At 39.5% G+C, this 25,383-nt stretch overlaps 1 protein-coding gene across 2 annotated transcripts in view; it reads left to right on the top strand.

The window, feature by feature from the left end:
* LOC124777442 (cilium assembly protein DZIP1-like) overlaps window positions 1-25,383 on the top strand; it is a 286,339-nt gene that overhangs the window by 133,927 nt on the left and 127,029 nt on the right. For both annotated transcript variants that reach the window (XM_047252852.1, XM_047252853.1), the window contains 2 exons: window positions 4,550-4,727; window positions 22,259-22,475. In XM_047252852.1, the coding sequence (XP_047108808.1) occupies window positions 4,550-4,727; window positions 22,259-22,475 (395 nt within the window). The remainder of the gene's footprint in view (window positions 1-4,549; window positions 4,728-22,258; window positions 22,476-25,383) is intronic.

Raw genomic sequence — 25,383 nt, 5'->3', positions numbered from 1 at the left:
TATTCTATTTCAGTAGGGCTGTGCATTATTTAGTCCGGGAAGTAACTTATTTCTTATAGCATCATCGAGGTATGGACATTTGTGCTGATTTTAGTATCAGTTCACAAATCATATGTAGCTCTGCTGTTTTCCCAACAGTCTATGAAAACAGTTGCCAGTTGGCATCATCGAGGTATGGACATTTGTGCTGATTTTAGTATCAGTTCACAAATCATATGTAGTTCTGCTGTTTTCCCAGCAGTCTGTGAAAATAGTTGCCAGTTGGCTTTCCTGAGCTTTCACTTCTGAAGTGGTTTACTTCTTACAATGTGTAATTGTAGCCGTAGTTTTGAGTCTTGAGATGATTGCACATTTTGGGAATTGAGCTAAGACTTTTCTTGTGATTGGTTGAGCTATTGTGATTGGTTGAGCTATGCCGGATGTTGACTTTGTTATAAAGCACAGTTTGGGTGATGTTGTTGTGCCATAAGTCTTTGACGGGAAGGTTCATTTATTTTTGCCAGTGTATACTAAGTGGCAGTTGTTCAAGTCTGCACAGTCCATTAGTTTCAGGCCATCTTCGCTGCATGTTGCATAGGCCCATCTATCATGACGCGAGTTAAAGCCACATATGTAGATGGTTGGTTTGTAGATAGCTATTCTATTTATTTTTACTCCAACTGCATGTTCATGTACTTGTGTTAGATTATCTGTCATATTTTCCAACCCATTTCTTACAAGTATGGCGATTCCAAATTTTTTGTGTTAATACAATTAACTACAGTGAATCCATGTGCTTTCTGACTGTTAATATTTTGTAGGTATGTCTCGTGAGAGCCAGTATGTCAACACCTTTGTCAGTAGCCAGTCTAGTGAGGATTTCTCCTTTGGGTCTGCTAAAACACTCGACATTAATCTGGGATGCCCACAGTTCATGTTTCAGATGAAAACTCAGCTGACAGGGGGCCTTCTTCCTTTTATCCCAAGTATTCTTCTTCTTGCTATTCTTACTACTCATCTGGTTATGCTACAAGGCAGCAATGCGTTTGGCCGTCGCGTTTGGGTGACAGTACATCAAGCTGACCTCCTCCGTGCTTGATCAGTCATCTTGCTTAATCCACTAGATGCCTACACACAGGATAGGCCACAGGAAAGCTGTCACCACCCACCCCAAAACACCAGCTAATAGCTTACATTACTGCAGTAACAAAAACATACACCTACAACATGTTAACTCTGCTATTGCTGCTAAAAATGAAAAGGGGGAAGTTGCTGTGGAAACATATGACTGGCTAAATCTCTTGAAGAATACTAACTCTAAAAAAGTGCCTCACATAACTAAATGTATCCACTTTGAATTGATTGGTAGCTACAAAGATAGTGTACATTGCAAAATAGACATTGATGGAAATGAATTTGTGCACCACATTTTTCATGAAGCAAGTGGATCTGTTGAGTTTCCTGGTGCAGTAATTATAAACAGGGATGACAAAACAATGAAAAGATTATCTTTTTAAAAACATCATGACCTATTGCAAAGAGGAATAAAAATATGTTGTATGTCCTGAAGTGGAAACAGAAACTGAACCAGAATCTCAAGTTAGTGAGAATGAGGATCCTGAGGAAGAATCTTACCAGCCAGATATTCCAGAAACAAACAGGAAGAGGCAAAAATAATGTTCATGAACGATCTTGAACCCCTTCAGACACAAGTATTTTAGAAGTAGAAAATCAACTCCTGTGGCCACTATAAAATATGCTCTATCAGTAATCAAAATTTTGTCAGAAAGATGACATAACACAAAGTAAAAATACCAATACTTTGCCTCTCCTCCCAAAATAAATAAATAAATATTAAAAACAAACATTAAAAAAATCTGTGCTGGGTATGCTAATTTTTCTCACTTTGAGGCCAATTTATTTGGTTTTAAATTTTTGTACACTACAGTGTGCTATAGGTCTGAAAGGTTTAACCACTTAATATGTTGTTATAATTTAAAAAACTGTGTACCATTTTATAAAAGACATTTTAAGGGTAATATATGCAGAATTTGTATCTTAAATATGTCAAATTAAACAATGACAATATAGTGAAACTTTAAAATACATTATCTCAATACACCTATTTTCCATCATCAATATTCAACCAGTTATAATTCAATCAAATTTAGGGTCAGAGGTTTTTTTTTCAGATTATTCAGAATTTAATCCTGAATGTAAAAATTACAATAGCACAAAATCCAAAATTTTCGACAAGAGGTCCTTTATTCAAAACACTTATGGAAATGCAGCTGGGTGATATCGTCAACAACTGCTGATATTTCGACCCTGCCTTTTCAAGCAAGCAAGCACAGTGCAAGCAAATTTAATACCTCGGTTTTCACAGAAACTTCATAAAGGTAACGTACGCACGCACACACACACACACACACACACACACACACACACACACACACACACACACACACACACTGTAAACACTAGTGCCATCACAAACCAAAGTGACATTATAATCAACGGTGTGTCACCATAAACTCGGTCCCTCTGTTATTTGACAAGTGAGAAAACAGGATTCCATGCAGAATTTAAACAAAAACCAACGTCTGTTATATTCCGTAGGATGACCAGTGCCAAGACAATGTTCTGCAATGGCAGATTTGCTCAGCTGTTGTAAGCATGTGCGTTACTTATGCTCAATATGCCAGTCCTACACAGTCCTGATAGTCTGGCCAATATATGACATGCCACAACTGAAAAACAACCAGTTCTGTTTGAAATGCTCCCTGCGTGAGGCAAAAGGCTGTAGACTTTGTTGCCACCTCGGTATTATCGTTACTCACCTGGTGCACAGTTGGTCGAAAGGGCAGCACATGACTAATATGTCTTTCACTATAATCATTCTGATGAAAGGTGACTTCAAAATAGGCTGGGTCAGCTGACAAACTCGCAGGGTCTGAGTGACATGAGCCCTCTGAACCTAGGTATGAAGTACCTCTTCATGTTGAGCCAGGTGGTGACAACTGTCAGCCTGCAAATACAACATGCCATCCACCTTCCTTCTGACCAACACATCAAGGAAGGGAAGAAAGCTGTCCCTTTCCACCTTCATTGTAAAACAAATATTCAAGTGGATTAAATTCAGGTGTTCTAAAAAGTTATTCAAATTCTCACTACCACTTTTCGTCAGAATGGTTATAGTGAAAAACAGGTCAGACATGCGTTGTGCTATGCAGTGGGTGAGTGATAATAATACCAAAGTAGCACCAAAGTCTATAGCCATCTTGCCTTACGCAGGGAACATTTCAAGCAGGACTGGTTGTATTTTGTGCAAATATAATGTGAAGTGTGTTTCTCGACCACCATCTAAGATCAGGGTCCTTTTAGGTTCCTTAAAGGATGATCTTGGTTTGCGTAAGGTGAGTGTCTATTGTATTCCTTGCAGTTGTGGCTTGGCATATATTGGCCAGACTATTAGGACTGTGGCGGACTGGTATACTGAGCATAAGCAACACACATGCTTACATCAACCGAGCTAATCTGCCTTTGCAGAACATTGTCTCGGCACTGGTCATCCTATGGAATGTAACAACATCGAGATTCTGGCCTGCACTTCCAGCTGTTGGGATAGTGTTATTAAGGAAGATGGTGGAATTAAATTAGCAAGTAACTTTACAAATATAGAGATGGTGGTTTTTCTTTAGATTCTGCATGGAATCCTGCTCTTTCGCGTGTCAAAAAACAGAGCGACAGAGTTTATGCTACCTCACCCTTTGATTTTTTAATTTCAATGTTGATAGTTTCTGACATAATTGTTTTTGGTTGTTGATGGTGGCAGCGTTTACATTGTGTGTGTGTGTGTGTGTGTGTGTGTGTGTGTGTGTGTGTGTGTGTGTGTGTGTGTGTGCGTGCATGCGTGCATGCGTGTGTATTCTTTACAGAGTTTCTGTGAAAACTGATGTATTAAATTCTGTTGCACAGTCCATACTTGCTGCAATTTTGCCTTCAAAATATCAGCATTTGTTGAAGAAGTCACCTGGCTGCATTTCTGTAAGTTGTTTGAACATTGTTTGAACAGTGTATATGCTGGGAGACACTAAGGTCTCACAAGAGGTCCCTTTTCACTTTCTGGCTCACAATTCCATAAATGTGATAGTGGTTTCCAGTCTTTCTGGTACTTTGAAAACCCTGGGTAAATGTCGTTAGACTTAATTATGTACGTATAATTGCAGCAGACATTTAACTTTGTTTTGATGAATTATAACATGATAGTGTTCTAACGAAGATGTGAAGCAATGAATATCAAATTAATGTAAGAAGACTGAAAGATCGTTTCAGTAGAGTCCTAAATGCATAGTTATGGTTGATAACAGATACAGTTTGTGGAACTCATTTTCATGTGCATTAAAAATTGCATAAAATTTTATTTGCTATTTGTAGCTGGTCTTTCCCTGTACCTGTCATGTGTATTGATTTTTTAATCTGACAAGAGCTCTTAATCTGAATGAAAACAGTTGATAATTTTTTTGCTACTTGCTTGATTGTAATGTAATTTTGTCATTTGCTAACACAGGAGAAAGTTTCATACTACAAGCAAACAATTGCAAGCTGACCTGCGTAAAGAACTGCAGCTAATTCTAGATCGTCGGCTACGGGAAATGGGTGTTGATCCAGACTGGTCTCATTTACCCCGAGCTTCTTTGCAGCACAAGATGACAACTCTGAAACATCATCAACATATTGCTGCTAAGGTATATCATTCTATAAGTATAGATTGACTTTTATGGGCCTCAACTTAAAAGATTCATTTTTGTTAAATACGAAAAGGAACAAAGGAAGTCATGAAGAAGTAACATCATACAGGCCCATTTAGGTTAATCTGCCTTGAAGAGGGAAACAGTAGTGAGCTTCACTACCATTTCCAGCTGTGGACTGTTACAGAGACATAAAAACATACAAATTTAAAAAAAAATTTAAATATAAATATTGAGCACAAATAAATTTATATAAAACGTATTGACCATTATATTGTGAATGATTAGATGATGAATTGCTTCCATACTTCTTTATTCACTATAATCATCATCAAAAGCAACCAAATAATCAACTGCCCCCTGCATTAGATTTTTCTGTCGACTTGTATTTCTTCTGCATCGGACTAGTGACCACCAGTGGTACAAGCCATAGTGGGTGGCAACACCGAACTACACAGCTGTCAGAGTGTCCTTATGAACCATGCTTAAACTGATAGTATGATTTGCAACAAGGCATCATGGGAGTCACATCACTCTCTTATACATATGTCGAAATTAAAACTGGTCTTCCTCAAATGTTAGTTTGAGTACCACAGTTTGTTACTAGCCATGTAAGGTGGTGTACCCTTTCTTTCCTTTGACCTGAGATTTATAATTAATTAAATGCATCACTTAAGAAGTTTACCCCAGGGAAGGAGGTTGTGGTGAAGGTGATGGTACTGGTGGCACCGGCTGTGATGATGGCGGCAGCTGCAGCGGAGGCATGGCGGCGACACCACAGGAGCTGGGCGACTGCCATGGCCCCTGGCAGCTGAAGGGGGCACCCACAACAGAGGGGACAGTTTTGAAAATGTCAGCAGCAGTAGTGGAGATGGCGAGGGCACTAATCACTATGTGGAAGACTCTTGGGCAGACGGAGGATGTGGGAGCAGCGGAGGCACACCTGGTATGCAGCCACCCTTGCGAGGTCATAGCTGGTTGACACGTCACGACACTCTCCGCTCAGCCATGTGGATGATGCCCAAACAGCTGTGCCAAACAAGAAACATCGTGGTGCCAGTGCTGATGGACAGTGGTAGCAGATGCAGCAGAGTCTGGGGCTGATGACTGTGCAACAACCCTGCTGAACACTTTTCACCAACAGGGGTGAACCTATAAGAACTGAGGAACCGATGAAGAGCTGCTTCTGGTGACACAACCAAAACGTATTTTTTGCTCCAAGTCTTAACACTTTGTCGTCCACATGTCTCAAACAAATTTATCTGCTGGCATCAGAAGATCTAATTCAGATTACTTGGCTTGTTGTCAGCCATTCTTGACATAATCAGGAGATGGAAATGTCGTGTGGCTAGGGCGTCCCCTCGGGTAGACCGTTCGCTTGGTGCAGGGCTTTCGATTTGATGCCACTTCGGCGACCTGCGCATCGGTGGGGATGAAATGATGATGATTAAGACAACACAACACCCAGTCCCTGAGCGGAGAAAATCTCCAACCCAGCCGGGACTCGAACCCGGGCCCTTAGGATTGACAGTCTGTCACGCTGACCACTCAGCTACCGGGGCGGACATCAGGAGATTATAAATTGTTAAGTTTTACTAATCTCATCATTAGTTCTCATAAGTTCTCAATCCTGTTCCCCTACTTTCATGAAATTTCGAAGATATACATATGTAATCATGGGTGGCTGGAATTTGATAGTAGGAAAAGGAAGAGAAAGAGACGTAGTAGGTGAAAATGGAATGGGGGTAAGAAATGAAAGAGGGAGCCACCTGGTAGAATTTTGCACAGAGCATAACTTAATCATAGCTAACACTTGGTTCAAGAATCATAAAATAAGGTTGTATACATGGAAGAGGCCTGGAGATACTCGAAGGTTTCAGATAGATTATATAATGGTAAGACAGAGTTTTAGAAACCACATTTTAAATTCTAAGACATTTCCAGGGGCAGATGTGGACTCTGACCACAATCTATTGGTTATGAACTGTAGATTAAAACTGAAGAAACTGCAAAAAGGTGGGAGTTTAAAGAGATGGGACCTGGATAAACTGAAAGAACCGGAGGTTGTAGAGAGTTTCAGGGAGAACATTAGGGAACGATTGACAGGAATGGGGGAAAGAAATACAGCTTTGAAGGATGAAATAGTCAAGGCAGCAGTGGATCAAGGACGTAAAAAGATGAGGGCTAGTAGAAATCCTTGGGTAACAGAAGATATACTGAATTTAATTGATGAAATGAGAAAATATAAAAATGCAGCAAATGAAGCAGGCAAAAAGGAATACAAATGTCTCGACAGGTAAGTGCAAAATGGCTAAGTGGGGGTGGCTAGAGGACTAATGTAAGGATGTAGAGGCATATATCACTAGGGGGTAAGATAGATACTGCCTACAGGAAAATTAAAGAGACTTTTGGAGAAAAGAGAACTACTTATATGAATATCAAGAGCTCAGATGGAAACCCAGTTCTAAGCAAAGAAGGGAAAGCAGAAAAATTGGAAGCAGTATATAGAGGGTCTGTACAAGGGTGATGTACTTGAGGACAATATTATGGAAATGGAAGAGGATGTAGGTGAAGATGAAATGCGAGATATGATACTGCATGAAGAGTTTGACAGAGCACTGGAAGACCTAAGCCAAAACAAGGCCTCTCGAGTAGACAACATTTCATTAGAACCACTGATAGCCTTGGGAAAGCCAGCCCTGACAAAACTCTACCATATGGTGAGCAAGATGTACGAGACAGGCGAAATACCCTCAGACTTCAAGAAGAATATAATAATTACAATCCCAAAGAAAGCAGGTGTTGACAGATGTGAAAATTACCAAACTGTCAGTTTAATAAGCCACAGCTGCAAAATACTAGCACGAATTCTTTACAGATGAATGGAAAAACTGACAGAAGCTGACCTTGGGGAAGATCAGTTTGGATTCCGTAGAAATGTTGTAAAACGTGAGGCCCTGCTGACCCTACGACTTATCTTAAAAAAATAGATTAAGGAAAGGCAATCTTACGTTTCTAGCATTTGTAGACTTAGAGAAAGCTTTTGACAATGTTGACTGGAATACTCTCTTTCAAATTCTGAAGATGGCAGGGGTATACAGCCAGCACATCTTGGCTCAGTGTTACACCGTCCGGGTTATCTGGATACTTCCCACCAACACCAACCTATCCGAACTCCGGAGATGGGAACTTGCCCTTCAGTATATCCTCTCTTCTCGTCATCCGCCAGGCCTCAATCTCCGCTAATTTCAAGTTGCCGCCACTCATACCTCACCTGTCTTTCAACAACTTCTTTGCCTCTACACTTCTGCCTCGACTGACATCTCTGCCCAAACTCTTTGTCTTTAAATATGTCTGCTTGTGTCTGTATGTGTGGATGGATATGTGCGTGTGTGCGAGTGTATACCTGTCCTTTTTTCCCCCTAAGGTAAGTCTTTCCGCTCCCGGGATTGGAATGACTCCTTACCCTCTCCCTTAAAACCCACTTCCTTTCGTCTTCCCCTCTCCTTCCCTCTTTCCTGATGAGGCAACAGTTTGTTGCGAAAGCTTGAATTTTGTGTGTATGTTTGTGTTTGTTTGTGTGTCTATCGACCTGCCAGCGCTTTTGTTCGGTAAGTCACCTCATCTTTGTTTTTATATATAGTACTTAGTATTTTGTTTCATATAATATGCAGCAAAAGTCTCCAAGATGTAATGCAACTCCACAAGACTTGCACATTAAGTTTGTTGTTCTTATTTTTTTGTATTTGGAACATAAATGGCAGTTTCTTTGTTTTCGTTTTGGAAATAAGTATTAGTTGGTGTTGGTTTATGTGGCTGGAAATCTGTCAACTGGATCATGATGAGACGTACACAATGTAGTGGCAACCTCAAAGTTTTGCTCAGATGCAGGTACATGGTGTTTTATCCAGGAATCGGACACTTTTAATAAAAAATCATGAAATCGGAGAGACTCTTGTGTTGTGTATTGAAATACTGACATGTACAGAATGCATTAAATAATGAACAAGTAAAGAGTTACATGCAAACCTTTTTTGACCATTTTATAGTTTTTCTGTATATGGGGTAACAACTCAAATATTGGTTTGCCTGAACCACTCCTTCATGTATTTGTTGTAGTCAAATACACTTTCAGGTTTTTTTATTGTGTAATTGGTTTTTCTACATTTTATTTGAGTGTCAGTCAAAGTGGCATTATGTTTTGTAGAGATCATTTGTATCATTTTAGTTTTCAAAGCTCTCCATACCCGTGGAAGTACTTCACCTTTCCATTGATGACAATCTGCACACACATTGACTTTTGTGCGCTTTAATTTTTTCGGAAATCTTGTATTTTTTCATATCGTTCCATAAATTCAAATTTTCTTTTCAAGTAACTTCTCTGCAAGTTCTACACTGTTATAATAATTATCCATGTAGAGGTGATGCCACTTTCGATAAGAAGGTGTCAATAATTCCACCACTGTTTTTGCTAAAGGCTGTCCAGCACCGGAATATATTTTCAATGAGGAGATGTACCCCATTCTCGAATCACACAGCATCCGAATGAGTATGCCATATTTTGTAATTTTTGACAGATTGTAAACTTTAAAATTTAATCGTCCACGCCACGGTAACATTCCTTCATCAGTGTTTTGACTTAGATTAAAAGTTCTTTAAACTTTTTGGAAAAATAATCAGTTACAAATTGCACTTTGAAAAGCCAGTCGGTATTATCCCGTTTATTGTTGTTGTTGGAAAAATGTAAAAAGTGATAATATTTGTCTGTATCGGATATGGGACATCGTTTTGCAAAATATCAGTGTGTCTATCAATGAATTCATTGACCAATAATCATCGATCCTTGCTTTTTTTACAGTTCCAATAAGGATAGCAAGCCCAAACCATTTTCTAAGTTCGGGTCCCGTAACATCGACAAATTTGACATTTTTTAAATCCAGTTTCCTTATATTGCAATTTTGACTGTAGTACTTGTTGGTTTCGTTGCTAATATATTCAGATAGATTCTTCCTAATGTATAATTCTACAATATCCTCTACACTCTATGTATCTTTGGGAAATATGTTTGGACCCGGAGATCCTTCAAATTCATTATTGGTCCTCGGTAAATCAAAGTCCGACCACTGCGTATTGTCTTCTTCATCCAATTCATCCAAATCAGTTGCCAACCGTGGCGTTCACCAAATTCTTCTTCGATGTATTTCACTATCTTGTGATGATTTTGCTTCACTTTCATTTTTTCTGTATCCAGTCTTTTCTTCCCAATCGGCCAAGTTGTCCGGAACTTCAGACAAGATGCTCACGCATTCGTCGTAAATAATCATATCGTCTCTTTCGTCTGCCATGATGAAAGGCCACAAGTACTTATAGAAGCAAAAAACTTGATGACGTGTGTAACTTACTGTTACCTAAACAAAACACCAACAGAATGCAAAAGGTACAAAAGTGTTGTCGCCGGCCACTGTGCAATACTGTGTTCATGACACCACTGTGGTGTCGCCGGCCACTGAGCGATACTATGCACATGACACCACTGTGGTGTCACCAGCTCTTGACCTCTATTTTGCGCACGACACGTCTATGGTGTCACCGGCCACTGAGCAATACCATCCACACGACTCCACTGTGGTGTCGCCGGATGGCATAGTGTTAAATGTTCGCACTAGTCATTTTGCATCCCTGTTTGTTGAGGGCGGAAAGGAGGAACCATGGCATGACGAACACAATTTTTTTTTTTTAATTTTTTTTTTTTTTTTTTACAAAAAACTTCAAATTTGTGAAATATGAACTAGGAGCAATTGTCAGTAACTAGGATATATGGAAGCCCTTCTGGTGCAAATATTTATGAGAGTTGATTCCCAAGGCTGCTGTGGATCCAGCCACAGTGACAAAGAAGTACGAGGAGGCACCTGATAGTTGGCACACTGTGGGCAGACTGCAACAACGTGAGCTATTTCCCCAACAATGCCTGATTTTGTAATGCAAAATAATTTCTCAAAGGATGACAAGCTTGACCCAAAGGTTTGTCCAGCCAGCATCAAAAAGATTTTGAACTTCCATGTCTAGGTGAAAACAAAGTAATTCCTCTTTATGAAACTCTGGATCCAGACCAATCAGGAATGTGATAAGACACCAGCATTTGTATGCCCATTATTAGTTGTACTTATCAGTTTTCTGTGGCTTCTTGATTCTGTTTCATTTCTGTTAACTGTTTCACATCTCTCATGTTTTGCACTAGCGCACTGCTCATGTGGAGAGGAGGTATTTCATCAAAACTGTTCCAAATGCATGTGGTATTTTTGCAACCCTTACTTCATGTGCAACATTGAAAGTGTAGACTGATGCATTATCTTCTGCTGGTGAGTGGTGGACTTCCTCCAATGTGAATCTGATGGTAAATTGAAGTTTGATAGCTTGCATTCCATTTTCAGGGTCTATAATTCTTCACTGTAATTCAGTTTGTTCACGTCACATAGCACCTGTCCACATTTGCTTTCATATATAATGCTGTTGGACAAAATCAGAACTGGAAAATCCAGGATGGAATAATGACAAAATTGTGAAAGCATTGCTACTCACCATATAGCAGAGACGTTAAATTGCAAACAGGCACAACAAGAAGACTACTAAACATGTAAAGTTGCATCTGCTATTTTTGGAAGGATCGGTTTGCCACTGTACGTATGTAGTAGTCTTTTTGTTGTGACTGTCTGCGATTCAACATCTCCGCTATATGGTGAGTAGCAGTCTTTTCATAACATTGTCATTATATACCCCTGTTAGTGTCACCTTCTAATAGTCATTCATTGTTTTTCTCTGATATATCTCACTGCCTCTAACATTTGTTTTGCATTTCAGATGCAAAAGCTGCAACTGAAAACATGAAGCTCAGTTAGTAAAGTAAAGCTGTGCTCACCGTAAAGGTTGATTTGAACACCACAGTGTTTTACTAGGAATGATTTTAATAATAATATGCATTACTTTCCTCTGACCTTTTGAAGTAACTTTCATGGCCAGTTATAGTGTGAGCTATTGTTTAATACGTACTCTGAACTACAGTGCAACTTGGTTATCTTTTGTATTAACAAATCGTTATCAGATGTAAAACAAGTGATAAAGGTCAAAGAATCCTGCATTTATTGTCAGTTAGATCATTGGTATGTATTTATCAAGTTGTAGTCTAATTCACACAGATTATTCACATTTTCTGACATTTACTTCCAAACAAGTTACTGCTTTAATTACTGGTCTCTTTAAAAAATAAATAGTATTTGTTATAGCCAGCTTTAGAATAATCTAGCTTGCAAGTTACTGTCACACTCAGTAACAATCACAACGGGCATTGTCACACACATACCATTTAACTATTAACCCTCGAGGGGGTGCACTTACGTATAAAGTGCACCAACCACAAATAACATTGTTTCTCACTGTTACATTGCTGTTTTACAATTTCAAACCTGCTTTTATTCCTTCATTATTGCTTCTTCTAAGACAGTGATAAGCTTGTTGTTCTACATCCAAGTGAGGAGCTGTAATATAAAATAAACAGCGAACCAGGTGAGAAAAAAATTCACGATCGTGGTAAGAAAATGACCCAGATTGTGAGCTAGCAGCACAAATCGCCAATTAATCAGTTACCTATCAGATAATTAGTAATGGAATAAATGTTTGGTGGAGGTCTGATGTAACTGCCCGGTTTAATGCTCCGATTGGGTCATTACTGTGCAAGAGACTGCAAGAGTGATATAATGGAAATTTGTTTTATTATTGTTTAGTTAAACTATGATATAGCTCAAACAATATAAGTTTATTTTACCATTATTTAATTAAATCAAGATTAAATTGTGATTTTGCTCGTACATGTTTACTTTGGTAACATAAAGACAGCTACCCTTTACATGTGTACAAAGCACACCATGCGCCCACTCAGATTATGAAAACCAGTGCACCCACTAAATGGTTAATGATCATTCAAACAGATTCTGCTTTTATATTTTATGTTTCATTTGCTGAACACACTTCCTCATTGCATTCACCTTTCATAAATAATATTTGTGTTTCGTGCACCAACTCCTACACATTGACACATGTGTACAGTTTTGGTCTCTCCCTTATGCACGTCAGGGAACTGTCAACTCACCCATGACTGTGCTGACCAGCTTAATAATGCCTTAAACCAAGTAAGCAAGCAGGCATCAGTGCTGCCCAGTATCTCAAATGTACAACAACCCATAACCAAAAAGTGTTACAGTCAGAGACTCTGTTAGTCATGGCAACATATACACTTCTGAGTCAAAATGTTATGACCACTTGTATGTTGGTCAGCTTTCTTGGAATGCAACCCAGATGTGTTTTTATATAGCGTAGAGTCAATAAATCCATGGTAGATTTCCAGAGGTATGTGGCACCAGATGTCTACACACAAATTATGCATATCGTGTAAATTACAGGCTGATTGTTTGTGGGTGTGGAGCTGGTGCATGATAACATCCCAGATGTTTTCCATAGGGTTCATATCAGGTAAATTTGGTGGCAAAGGCATAGTATGAATACACAGCATGCTCCTCAATCCACTGTAGTACGATTCTGGCCTTGTGACGTTGATATTTACCTGCTATAAGATACCTTTGCTGTTGAGAAAAACATATAGCATGAAGGTATGCAGGCAGTCTACAGTAATGCTCTTATGATCCACAGCTGTCGTGGTGACTTTGATTACTACCACAGACTGCATGGAAGACCAGGTTCATGTTCCAGTAGCATAATATTGCCCCCACTAACCTGTGTCAATGACAATGTGCAAGAGTCGAGCAGCCACTCGCCTGGATGACAGCATATCCAGACTCAGACATTGACCTGATGTAATAGAAAACATGATTTATTGACCTGGCAACACATTTCCATTGATACATGGTCTAATCTCATTGATACTGTGTGTGCTGCAATTGTAATTGACAATGTCGAATCAACATGGGGTCCCATAGTGGTTGACTGCTGCGTAGTTTAACACTGTGCACTGAACAGTGTGCTAAGGAACACTTGCTTCAGTACCAACATTATACTCTGTCTTCTGATCTGCCACATATCACTGTCTACCCTGCTTTACAAAGTCGGCAAGCCTCCGAATTCTACAGTCTGTGATGAGGTAATGACAACCAACACCTGGTTTCTATTTGTGATTTCACCATGCTTCCACCAGTTTCCACAGATGCTCACAACCATAGCACATGAGCAGCCAGCCAGGTATGACATTTCTGAAATGCTCATTCCCAGACACTGGACCACAATAATCAGCCACTTGTCAAAGTTGCTATGTTGGGTGACTTCCCCATGTGTGGTCCGTATCATCACTAGAATGATTCCCCGTTTCTCTCTGCTCCACTTGTAGACTTTTCTTACTGCTTTACATAGTCACAACTCCACCAGGTGACATTCAGTCTTGTGGTGGGCAGTGGTCATAAAGTTTTGGCTCATCACTTTAGAATTAAATGTGATAAATTGGACAACATACAGCAGTGCTGCACAAAGTTTGTTACTAGGCATATCCTGAAGATGGCAAATACGAAACTTGTCAAAACATTGTTACACATCAAACAAGATATTCAACTGATTGAAGAATTCATCAGACTACAGAGTTCATTAGTAAAGTTGATCTACTAAATACAGTAATAGAAGGAAAACATTACCTGCTGATAAGGACAGGATATTGGGGATGATTGTTACCTCTAATATTAGAAGACTACTGCTACAGAAGTGACAGAGGAATGTATGTGTTTTTGAGTAAATGATTTGATGGGAGTTGCATGAAGAAAATATTCACAATAGGGTTTTTCTTGTCAGCTCACTAGTAAAACATAAATAAAAGAGGAGAATTTAGTTGGACAAGGAGCATAAAACTCTGTTGCCAAACAATGGAAACATTTTGTTTGAGTCTGCTGTGACAGTGCCACAAGATTCGTGGTAGAGAAGCTGCTGTCTAAACTCTTGTAAATCAAAGTAATACAAAGTAGAGACATTAATAGTACAAGGAGTACTAAAATTGGGTCATGTAGTTACACTGGGAGGAAGATTTACTTGTAGTACATATCAAATGAATTTTAACATACCATCTTCATTCTCGTAACCCGACATGCTTTGCAAAATTTGAATCCCAAAATTAGATTGAAGGTGATGTAGGATTTTAGGTCTGCCATCTTTGGCATGGGAGTAGATATATGCAGAGTTGGGATGGAGACAAAGGTCAGGCTGAGATGTTTTAGGTCTCTGTGGTGAGAGACAGTACAAAATGACTTAGATGTCAGGCCAGTGAGGTAGATATGGTGTTGATATGGAACTGAGACTCTGCGTTGGCTTCTGGTCTGCTTTTAATTGTTCTTCACATGTTTCTTTTATTTGTTCTTCACAAGTTTACACAGTTATGCCGAAAACACACACACTGGTTTATTACTTGAATCTGGGATCCACTTAACATAAGTATAAAAGATGGACGAGGCTTGTATCTTCAAGCTATTAATAGATGATTCAGCCAATTACCAGACCAAATTGCCACAGTGGCCTGACACTGTATAATGATTAGGGTACCCAAAGTAACATCTAAATATGGTATTTAAATCATGAATCGTGAAAGAAGCCAGTTACTGTTGCTATAATTGGCCTTACAAATGGCTCGTGACTGAGTCACCTATTGTGTCCAGTTTGCAATCAGTGATCATAACATTGGGAGTTGTTGAATGCATATAGTCACATACCGAACTGGTGAAAGTGACTGGTTTTGTCTCTTGGTGCTGTAAGTCTCAACCAAAGCCACAAAGCTTACTGCTAAAATTGGCACTTAGACAATTTTTGATTGTTCTGGCAAACTTTCATGACTCGGTCATTATGTCATTCATTACTGTGAGAACAATTCCTAGCTGGGAACTGCATCTTCCAAGTTGATGATGCTTCCACTCACACTGCTTGAAATGTTCAATATCAGCTTGCTGAGCTTGCGGATAAAACTGCACCCTGGCTTCTGTAACTTCTGGTTTTGGGTGCAATTAGGGTATTGTAGTCTGATGAACAAACTATTAAGAGTCCATTAACCACATTCATTTCATCTCAACAATTTTTTAAAAAGAAACTTAAAAATGGAGCTATTTCTTTGCTAAAGGGAATGATATTGTAATTGCATATCACTCGGGATTCAGTGCATTGGTTCCAAGGAGGATTCAACAAAACTGCATCCAGTATCTGAACAGCAGGGTGGGATTGGACAATTCAGTTTCATGGAAAGGGGAGAAGATACACGGGATATATATCTAAAAACAAAGATGATGTGACTTACCAAACGAAAGCGCTGGCAGGTTGATAGACACACAAACATACACACAAAATTCAAGCTTTCGCAACCAACGGTTGCTTCATCAGGAAAGAGGGAAGGAGAGGGAAAGACGAAAGGATGTGGTATATCTTCTGGTAAACCTTCTGGGATGTAAGGTCATGGTCCATGAAACTCTTCAGCTCCTAACGTTTCGTCCAGAGCTGCACTGGAAATCTTCAGAGGGGTGTTTCTCCTCCGGTGAGTCTTGCCGACTGACGGGTCGGACGTCTGAGAGCGACTTATATAGCGTAGAAAGTGGGCGTGGCCAGAGTTACACGTGATATGCAGAGATAATCTTTGTCAGAGATGAAACTTAACTCTCGATCGTAATCTTGTCACAGATAAAACTGTCTAGCAATTCTGTAGTGCTACTGTCCAAATATCACTAAGCTTCATGGTCTCTTCTTTCCGATTAAAATGATCCCTATGTATATATATTTCAATTGCTTCTCTACAAAGCCGTGGGTAATAGTTCATCGTCGTAGATAAAATTTTTGTTTCGGAAAACTTACTTGATGATTTCCTGGCTGAAAAGCGTGTTCTGCTACAGCCGATTTATCTGTTTTTCCTAATCGGCAAAGACTTCTGTGTTCTTTTAACCGTGTATTTACACTTCTTTTTGTTGTTCCAATATAAACTTTACCACATGTACACGGAATTTTATACATGCCTCTGGCTGATAGAGGAGCACGTTTATCTTTTACAGACCGGCCACAAATTTTCTTCGTTGGTCTAAAAACAGGTCTAATATCATGTTTACTTAAAATCTTTCCAATCTGATCCGTTACTTTCTTTATAAAAGGGAGAGAGACTGTATTCTTCCATCGTTTTTCGGGCTTGTCCTTAAGCTTTTTGTTGTTTGGGTGCAGAATTCTGCTTACTTCTTTCTTTGAGTAGCCATTTTTCTCAAAAGCGTGCTTCAGATGTTTTAATTCGGTGTCTAGATACTCCGGCGTGCAAATCCGTCTGGCTCTGTCAACGAGACTTTTAATCACATCTCTCTTTTGTTGTGGATGGTGGTTAGAGTTTTTATGTAAGTATCTGTCTGTGTGCGTTATTTTTCTAAAAATCTGTTGTTTCAATCTTCCATCTGTCTGTCTCATAACTAAAACATCCAAAAACGGTATTTTGTTGTCATTTTCTCTCTCCATGGTAAACTGTATTCTTGGATTTATATTATTAAGGTAATCAAAAAATTCGTTTAAGGCTTCTCTACCATGTGGCCAGACCACAAATGTATCGTCTACATACCGATACCAGCGAGATGGTTTCTTATCTGCTTTTTCCAAGGCTGACTGCTCGAATTTCTCCATGTAGAAATTAGCTACTGCAGGACCCAATGGGTTACCCATTGCTACGCCTTTAAGTTGCTCATAAAATTCATTATTCCACTGGAACTGACAGGAAGTAAGACAATGTCTGAAAAGAGTAGTCAGATCTTCTGGAAAAATATCCGTTATAAAATCCATAACTTCATTAACTGGAATCATAGTAAGTAAAGGGATAAACATAGGGATAATTTTAATCGGAAAGAAGAGACCATGAAACTTAGTGATATTTGGACATTAGCACTACAGAATTGCTAGACAGTTTTATCCGTGACGAGATTACGATCGATAGTTAAGTTTTATCTCTGACAAAGATTATCTCTGCATATCACGTATAACTCTGGCCACGCCCACTTTCTACGATATATAAGTCGCTCTCAGACATCCGACCCATCAGCCGGCAAGACTCACCGGAGGAGAAACACCCCTCTGAAGATGTCCAGCGCAGCTCTGGACGAAATGTTAGGAGCTGAAGAGTTTCATGAACCATGACCTTACATCCCAGAAGGTTTACCAGAAGATATGTCATTCGGTCGTGAAAGCCTTCATACTATGAAAGGATGTGGGTTTTAACGGAGAGGGTAAGGAGTCATTCCAATCCCGGGAGCGGAAAGACTTACCTTATATATATAAAGACTTACCTTATATATATATATTATTGGTGTTTTGCCCTTAAAGAGCGCATTTTGACTAAACTACATGGCCAGTTCCTTTTGCTGCCTTCCTTGCTGCCCAAACTTCCCTCATTTGCTTGCTGTGTTTCTGTTTCCGGTCCTCTGTCCATGCTTCTTGTCGGCTTTGTGTCTTCGGCTTCATCTTGACTGCCTTTTTGGTTGCCCATATTTCTTTCATCTTCTGGCTGTGATCTTGCTTGCGTTCTTCGGTCCATTTAATGCCTGTTTGTTTGTCACATTGTATCTCATGTAGTTTACTTTTCTTAATGATGTTTCTGAACTTTATTCTGTCGTTTATTGTGTCTGCTGTTATGTTGAGTTGGTTCAGGTCGTTTTCTACCTCTGCCACCCATTTGTTGTTTCTAGTGGTTACCCAGTCAAAGATCTGTTTGGTCAGCCTGTGTGGTGGCATTCTGTATAGGTGCCCATAGAATTGTAGTCTGCGTTTTCTAATCTTTTCTGTGATTGTCTCCGTATGTTTGTACAGCTCCTCTGTAGGTTTCTTGATCCAAATTCCATTGTTGTTAGTTGCGCCAAATATTTTCCTAAGTATTTTCCGTTCTACTTTTTCTAGTTGTCTGATACGTGTATGCCCTAGGATTAGTGTGGTCTCTTCTGCATATAGTGCCTCGGGGAGCACCAACGTGTCGTAATGGCGTAATTTGGCTTTTTGTGAGATAGACTTCTTGTTGTAATGATTCCACACTACTTTGTATGCCTTGTCCTGTTTAGTCTTTCTTTCTTCGTTTGAGTCTCTGTTATGTCCACTCATTTGTAGTTTTTCACCGAGGTATTTGAAGTTTGCCGTTTTGTAAATCGTGCCATACTTTGTGTTCCGAGATGAGAGTTTCTTTGTGTTCATAAACTGTGTCTTTTCGTAAGAGATCTGTAGTCCAGTTTTGGAAGCGATTTCGTGCAGTTTTTCAATAGCGTCTTTTGTTTCCTTTATACCTTTCGTGACAATCGCCAAATCGTCTGCAAAAGCCAGGCATTTAATATGTAGGTTTCCTAAGGTTATCCCCTGTTGTGATGTTTCCCATTCTTTTATGACCTTATCTAACACCAGATTGAAAAGGAGAGGTGAGAGGCCATCGCCTTGTCGGACACCTGTGCGAATTTCAAAGGGCTCTGATAGTTCCCCACAGAACTTTACTTTGGAGGTTGTGTTGGTTAAAGTTTGCTCTATGATAGCCCGTGTTTTGTTGTCTACTTTGTATTCTGCTAGAATTTTGAAGAGAGTTTTCCGGTCGATAGAGTCGTACACCTTTTTGAAGTCAACAAAGGTAATGATCAGGTTCTGTTTGTGTTGTAAAATTATTTTCAGGTTCCAAATTTGTTCTGCACAAGACCGCCCTTTACGGAAGCCTGCTTGGTATTCCCCAATCAAGTGGTCGGTCTGGCATTCTAGTCTGTTCAGTAAAGCTTTAGAGAGGATCTTGTATGTGACCGGTAGTAGGGATATTCCTCTGTAGTCGTTTGGATCAGTCTTGTCACCTTTTTTGTGTAGTGGGTGTATCAGGGCAGTTTTCCAGTCGTCAGGAATTTTCATGGTCTTCCTGATGTCTTCCAAGATCCTGTGGATGTCTTTGGTGAGTTCTGGGTCTTGTAACTTCCAGATTTCCGCGATGATGCCATAGTCTCCTGGTGCTCTACGATTCTTGAGTGACTTTATTATTTCTTTAACTTCTTCTAGAGTTGGAGGTTCACTATCTGGATTGTATGTGCTCGTTTCTGTCATCATTTCTTCCATGGGGGGGGGGGGGGGGTGTCCGTGTTGAGCAGTTTTTCAAAGTACTTTGCCAGAATGTCACAATTGTTTTTGGTATTGGTTTCTAGGGTTCCATCAAGTCTTCTGAAGCACAAGTTGGGTGGTTGATATCCAGTCATATTTTCTCTGAACGTTCTGTAGAAGTTTCTTGTATTGTTCTTCATGAAGTCCGATTCGATCTCTGTCAGTCGCCATTTGTCATACTGTCGTTTTTCACTGCGAATGGTTGTGCTTGATTGCTTCTGTGTTTTCAAGAAGTTCATCCAATTCTCTTGCGATTTATGGCTACTAAAGTTTTTCCATGCACGGATTCGTTGGTCAGTAGCTTGGTCACATGTGTGGTTCCACCAACAGTGTTTCCGTGTGCGTGGTGCTTGTGCTAGTTTCATGGCCTCTCGGATTCTTCGTGAAAGTTGTGTCCAGTCTGTCGTTTTCTCCATTTTAATTTTGTGTAATATTTGTGTCTGGTTTAAAGTAACGTATTCTGGATCTGGTCTAACAATTTTGTTCTTCTGGAGCTTTTTCTTGGGCAAAAGACGAATCTTGATCTGTAGTAGGTGGTGGTCTGAGTCGAAGTAGCCTTTACGGGTGTCTATGTTCAAAATTTCTTTTTGTGAGTCTTTCTGCACTATTACGAGGTTGATTTGTAGTTCTTGCTTTCCGCTGGGGAATTTCCATGTGGTAAGTTTTCGTGTTGGTTTCTTGAATTTTGTTGACATAATGGCGAGGTCGTGGCTTTTGCAAAAGTCTATCAGATGTTTTCTGTTCTTTTTGGTGTCCTTGTGTGGAGTATGTTTTCCTGTGATATGTCTGTATATCTTTTCTTTTCCGAGTTTGGCGTTGAAATCTCCCAGTATTATTTTGACTCTATGTGCAGGAATTTTTCTGATAGTTTCTTCCATTGTCGTCCAGAAGTCATCAATTTCGTCCGGGTTTTTCCTGTTGTAGTCATTAGTTGGTGCATGTGCGTTGATTATTGTGTAGGATTTATTGGCTGATTTCACTGTGATGGTGCTGATTCTTTCGTTTGGTGACGAAAAGTCGATTATGCTGTCTGTGATGGACCTGTGTACTGCAAATCCTGTGCCAAAAAGCCTTAGGTATTTCAGTTGTCTCGATGGTTTTCCTTTGTATATTCTGAAATTCTCCGTGTTGAAATGGTCTTCGTCTGTGAATCGTGTTTCTTGCAGTGCACATATTTTGATTTGAAATTTTTCGAGAGTGTCTGTCAGTTGTTTCATCTTTCCTGTCTTCATCAGTGTGTTCACGTTGAGTGTGCCGATGTAGTGTTTGCATTTGGTCTTGAGGGAGTTTGAGAAGCTCCGATTCTTCTCATGATGTCCGTGAGCCCCCGGAATCCGATGCTCACGACAATCCCAGTCTATTGACTGGGGCCCGGGGTAATGAGATTTTTCTCGTTGTACCATCATAATGTTTAGTAGTTGGATGTATGGCATGCTGCCGACTACAACCTGACTTTCCAGATCAGGAGATTGGTTGAGGCCGCCACTGACATGTGGAGCAGACGCCTTTTGTAGCCGCCCACTGTGGGAACAGACGCTACTAGTAGTTTTGGTCCGCCCCGAGTATTTCATTTCTTCGGTACCACCTATATCTAGGAGGCATTCGCCTATCCGCTAGTAGTTTTTGATATTGACTGCTAGTACCAGAAAAAAATCATAAATCGAAGGTACATCACTGCTGAAAGCTTTTAGAACCAAGAACCATTTGGCATTTTCAGTTGCAGTGGGAATAACAGTGAACAGAGAAGGAAAGGAGACAGAGAAGATCTAAAGACTAGTAGAATGTTTCATCAGTGTCTTGTCAGACAGCGGCAGAGCAATGCAGAGATGTTCATTAAACTCCAGTGGCAGATGCTGCAAGAGAAGTATTGTGTGCTATGAAAGGTTTACTGTAATATTCTGAGGATTTACACTACAAGAAGAATCGGGCAACACAATACTCCCCCAACAAACATATCACATGATGATCGTGACAGGAAAAATGAATCTCGAAGTACTGTCCACTACTTGCCATAAGGTGGCTTTGAGAGTGTATAGATAGATTTTTCTCCAAGCATTGTAGTTTTTAATGGAATCAACAGACACACTTCATCATAATTTCACCTCTATGATAATGTATATTTTGTCCCTTTCTTCATAGTTGAGGATCCTCTCTATATGGCTATATGGAGTGCAATGTGTGAATGAATCATTCTTCAAACTCAAAATATAATTACTGAATTATCGTATATACCTTTATCAAAATACTTCTTGAATAGTTAAATAGTATCACAAGAAAAGAGAAATTCAAAATATGCTTCATTAACCTTGTGTGTATATGTTTCTGTGCCTACATGATTGTGATGCTGATGAAAATGATGATTTATTTTACAGAGGTATGTGGATTACTTCAAAGTCAGAGAATTTTTACTAAATAAGGTCAGACAGAGACTCATTACCCTTAATGGCACAAAAACATTGAGAGATGATATTTCAACAAAGAAGACAGCTGCTGTGAGGAATCCCAGGTCTTTGCAAGTTGACAGCATCATAAACCGTGTGAAAAGAAAAGCACATGGTTTGAACCAATCAGAGGACATTGGAAATTCAAGTAAATTATCTTTAATTTAATGACTTATTTGTGTATAGTTTTCTTATTAATAAATATTTCATTAATAGAAACATACAGAAGAAATAGTATTCATGTAGTTATATGATGACTCTGTAATTTTATTTTTAATATTTATGGCATTTTCAAACCAACTTTTCTCAAATATTCATCATTATCATCTTCCTAGCCATTTCCCTCTCGTAAAATTAGCTTAGATATACAGTTTATTTTGTAGACCAATAGTGAGGAGATTACTAGTGTAGAACATGTCAGAAAAGAAAAGAAAATAAACTGTAATACATATTTACAAAATATAGAAAAAATGAGGAACAGAAGACTGATAATATTTGGACATTTATATAGTATAAATGACAATATGCCGATAAAACATATATTCAAGTGTCTGTGGGAAAAAAAATTAACAAGAAGCTGTATTTGAGAAGTTAAAAAAGTTTTAGATGTACGCAATGTAAAGACAGAAGCACCAGAAAAAAACATTTTTGGAAAGAAAGTGTTAAGGGCAGGAGCAGTTAGGGAATAGGTCTGAAGTGGTCTGAAGAAAGAAAAAAAGAGACATGATAAAATAGTGAAAGAATATTGAAGGAAAAGAAAAGAAAAGATGGGAAGAAATTGAAATTGGCACTTCGTCCCTATTTTGCCAAACTGGGACACACACACACACACACACACACACACACACACACACACCAGGCCTACGCAGAGAAACAGGCTCTGTCTGGGTATACACTTAATTCCCTAGTTACGCGTGGGATTTCCATGAACCCTAAATCATTTTTTCTACTCCCTGTTGTTTTGGTGGTCCATTGGGCAGTATTAACACCCCAACTCCTAAAAGACCATGTGTCGCTAGTCCACCTGGTATGTTGGTGGATGTACAACAGAGCAGTGAAGCAGACCACACTCTTTGGTAGATAATGTCCATACTGTTCTTAAATGAGTAAAAGGTTCCTCTGAAAAGTTGTCAGCTTTCTACATTTGCAAAGCTCTTGGCGACTGTGGTCTATAGGTAGTGTCTTTGATTAATAATCAACACATCCTCGGTCCTGGGTTTGAACCCTGCCACTGCTGAAATTCTGAATAAAATTCACCTACAAGGGTGGCCAAAGACTTCCATGATACGAAGTCACCCCATTCAGCCAATGGGCTTGTCACAGAGAGCAGAGGAGTGGAGAGAGGTTCAGAGCACACTCTTGCCCTTGAGGTGGGAAACTGCCCCTAAAGACCAAAGAATCAGCAGTGATCAACGGCATGAGATTGTGAAAGGAATGGAAACCACTGCATTAAAGATGCATAAGGTGTATCTGCAGGACAAGTGGTCTGTAATAGAAAAGTGTCATGATGATCTCTCCATTTGCAAAAGATTCGAGACTTGTCCCTCATTGGATCTCCAGGAAGGGACTGCAAAGGGGAAGGTGATCATGAGAAAAAGATTGAATACCCAGTGAAGAGATAACATTCTATGAGTCGGGGTGTGGAATCTCAGAAGTTTGAATGTGGTAGGGAAACCAGAAAATCTGAAAAGGAAAATGCTAAGGCTCAGACTAGACGTAGGGTGGGGGGGTCATTGAACTGAAAGAAAAGAAGTCAAGGATTTCTAGATGAGTATAGGGTAATATCAACAGCAGCAGAAAATAGTATTATGGGACTAGGATTTGTCATAAATAAGAAGGTAGGGCAGAGAGTGAGTTACTGTGAACAGTTCAGTGATATGGCTGTTGTCATCAGAATCGACAGCAAACCAACACCTACAACATTAGTTCAGGTGCACATGCCAATGTTACAAGGTGACGATGAAGAGACAGAGAAAGTGTGTGAGGATATTGAATGGTTAATTCAGTACATAAAGGGAGATGAAAATCTAATAGTCATGGGGGACAGGGATATTGTTGTAGGGGAAGGAGTAGAAGAAACGTTTAAGGGAGAATATGGGCTTGGTACTACGAGTAGAAGCTGACCTCGGGGAAGATCAGTTTGAATTCCGTAGAAATATCGGAACACGTGAGGCAATACTGACCCTACGACTTATCTTAGAAGCTAGATTAAGGAAAGGCAAACCTATGTTTCTAGCGTTTGTAGACTTAGAGAAAGCTTTTGACAATGTTGACTGGAATACGCTCTTTCAAATTCTGAAGGTGGCAGGGGTAAAATACAGGGAGTGAAAGGCTATTTACAATTTGTACAGAAACCAGATGGCAGTTATAAGAGTCGAGGGACATGAAAGGGAAGCAGTGGTTGGGAAGGGAGTGAGACAGGGTTGTAGCCTATCCCCGATATTATTCAATCTGTATATTGAGCAAGCAGTAAAGGAAACAAAAGAAAAAACTGGAGTAGGAATTAAAATCCATGGAGAAGAAATAAAAACTTTGAGGTTTGCCGATGACATTGCAATTCTGTCAGACACAGCAAAGGACTTGGAAGAGCAGTTGAATGGAATGGACAGTGTCTTGAAAGGAGGATATAAGATGAACACCAACAAAAGCAAGACGAGGATAATGGAGTGTAGTCGAATTAAATCGGGTGATGCTGAGGGAATTAGATTAGAAAAATGAGACGCTTAAAGTAGTAAATGAGTTTCGCTATTTGGGGAGCAAAATAACTGATAATGGTCGAAGTAGAGAGGATATAAAGTGTAGACTGGCAATGGCAAGGAAGCGTTTCTGAAGAAGAGAAATTTGTTAACATTGAGTATAGATTTAAGTGTCAGGAAGTCGTTTCTGAAAGTATTTGTATGGAGTGTAGCCATGTATGGAAGTGAAACATGGACGATAAATAGTTTGGACAAGAAGAGAATAGAAGCTTTCGAAATGTGGTGCTACAGATAAATGCTGAAGATCAGATGGGCAGATCACATAACTAATGAGGAGGTATTGAATAGAATTGGGGAGAA

Source organism: Schistocerca piceifrons, chromosome 2 (assembly GCF_021461385.2).
Source record: "Schistocerca piceifrons isolate TAMUIC-IGC-003096 chromosome 2, iqSchPice1.1, whole genome shotgun sequence".
In the NCBI taxonomy this organism is placed as follows: domain Eukaryota; kingdom Metazoa; phylum Arthropoda; class Insecta; order Orthoptera; family Acrididae; genus Schistocerca; species Schistocerca piceifrons.
This window is presented reverse-complemented; position numbering and strand designations above follow the sequence as displayed.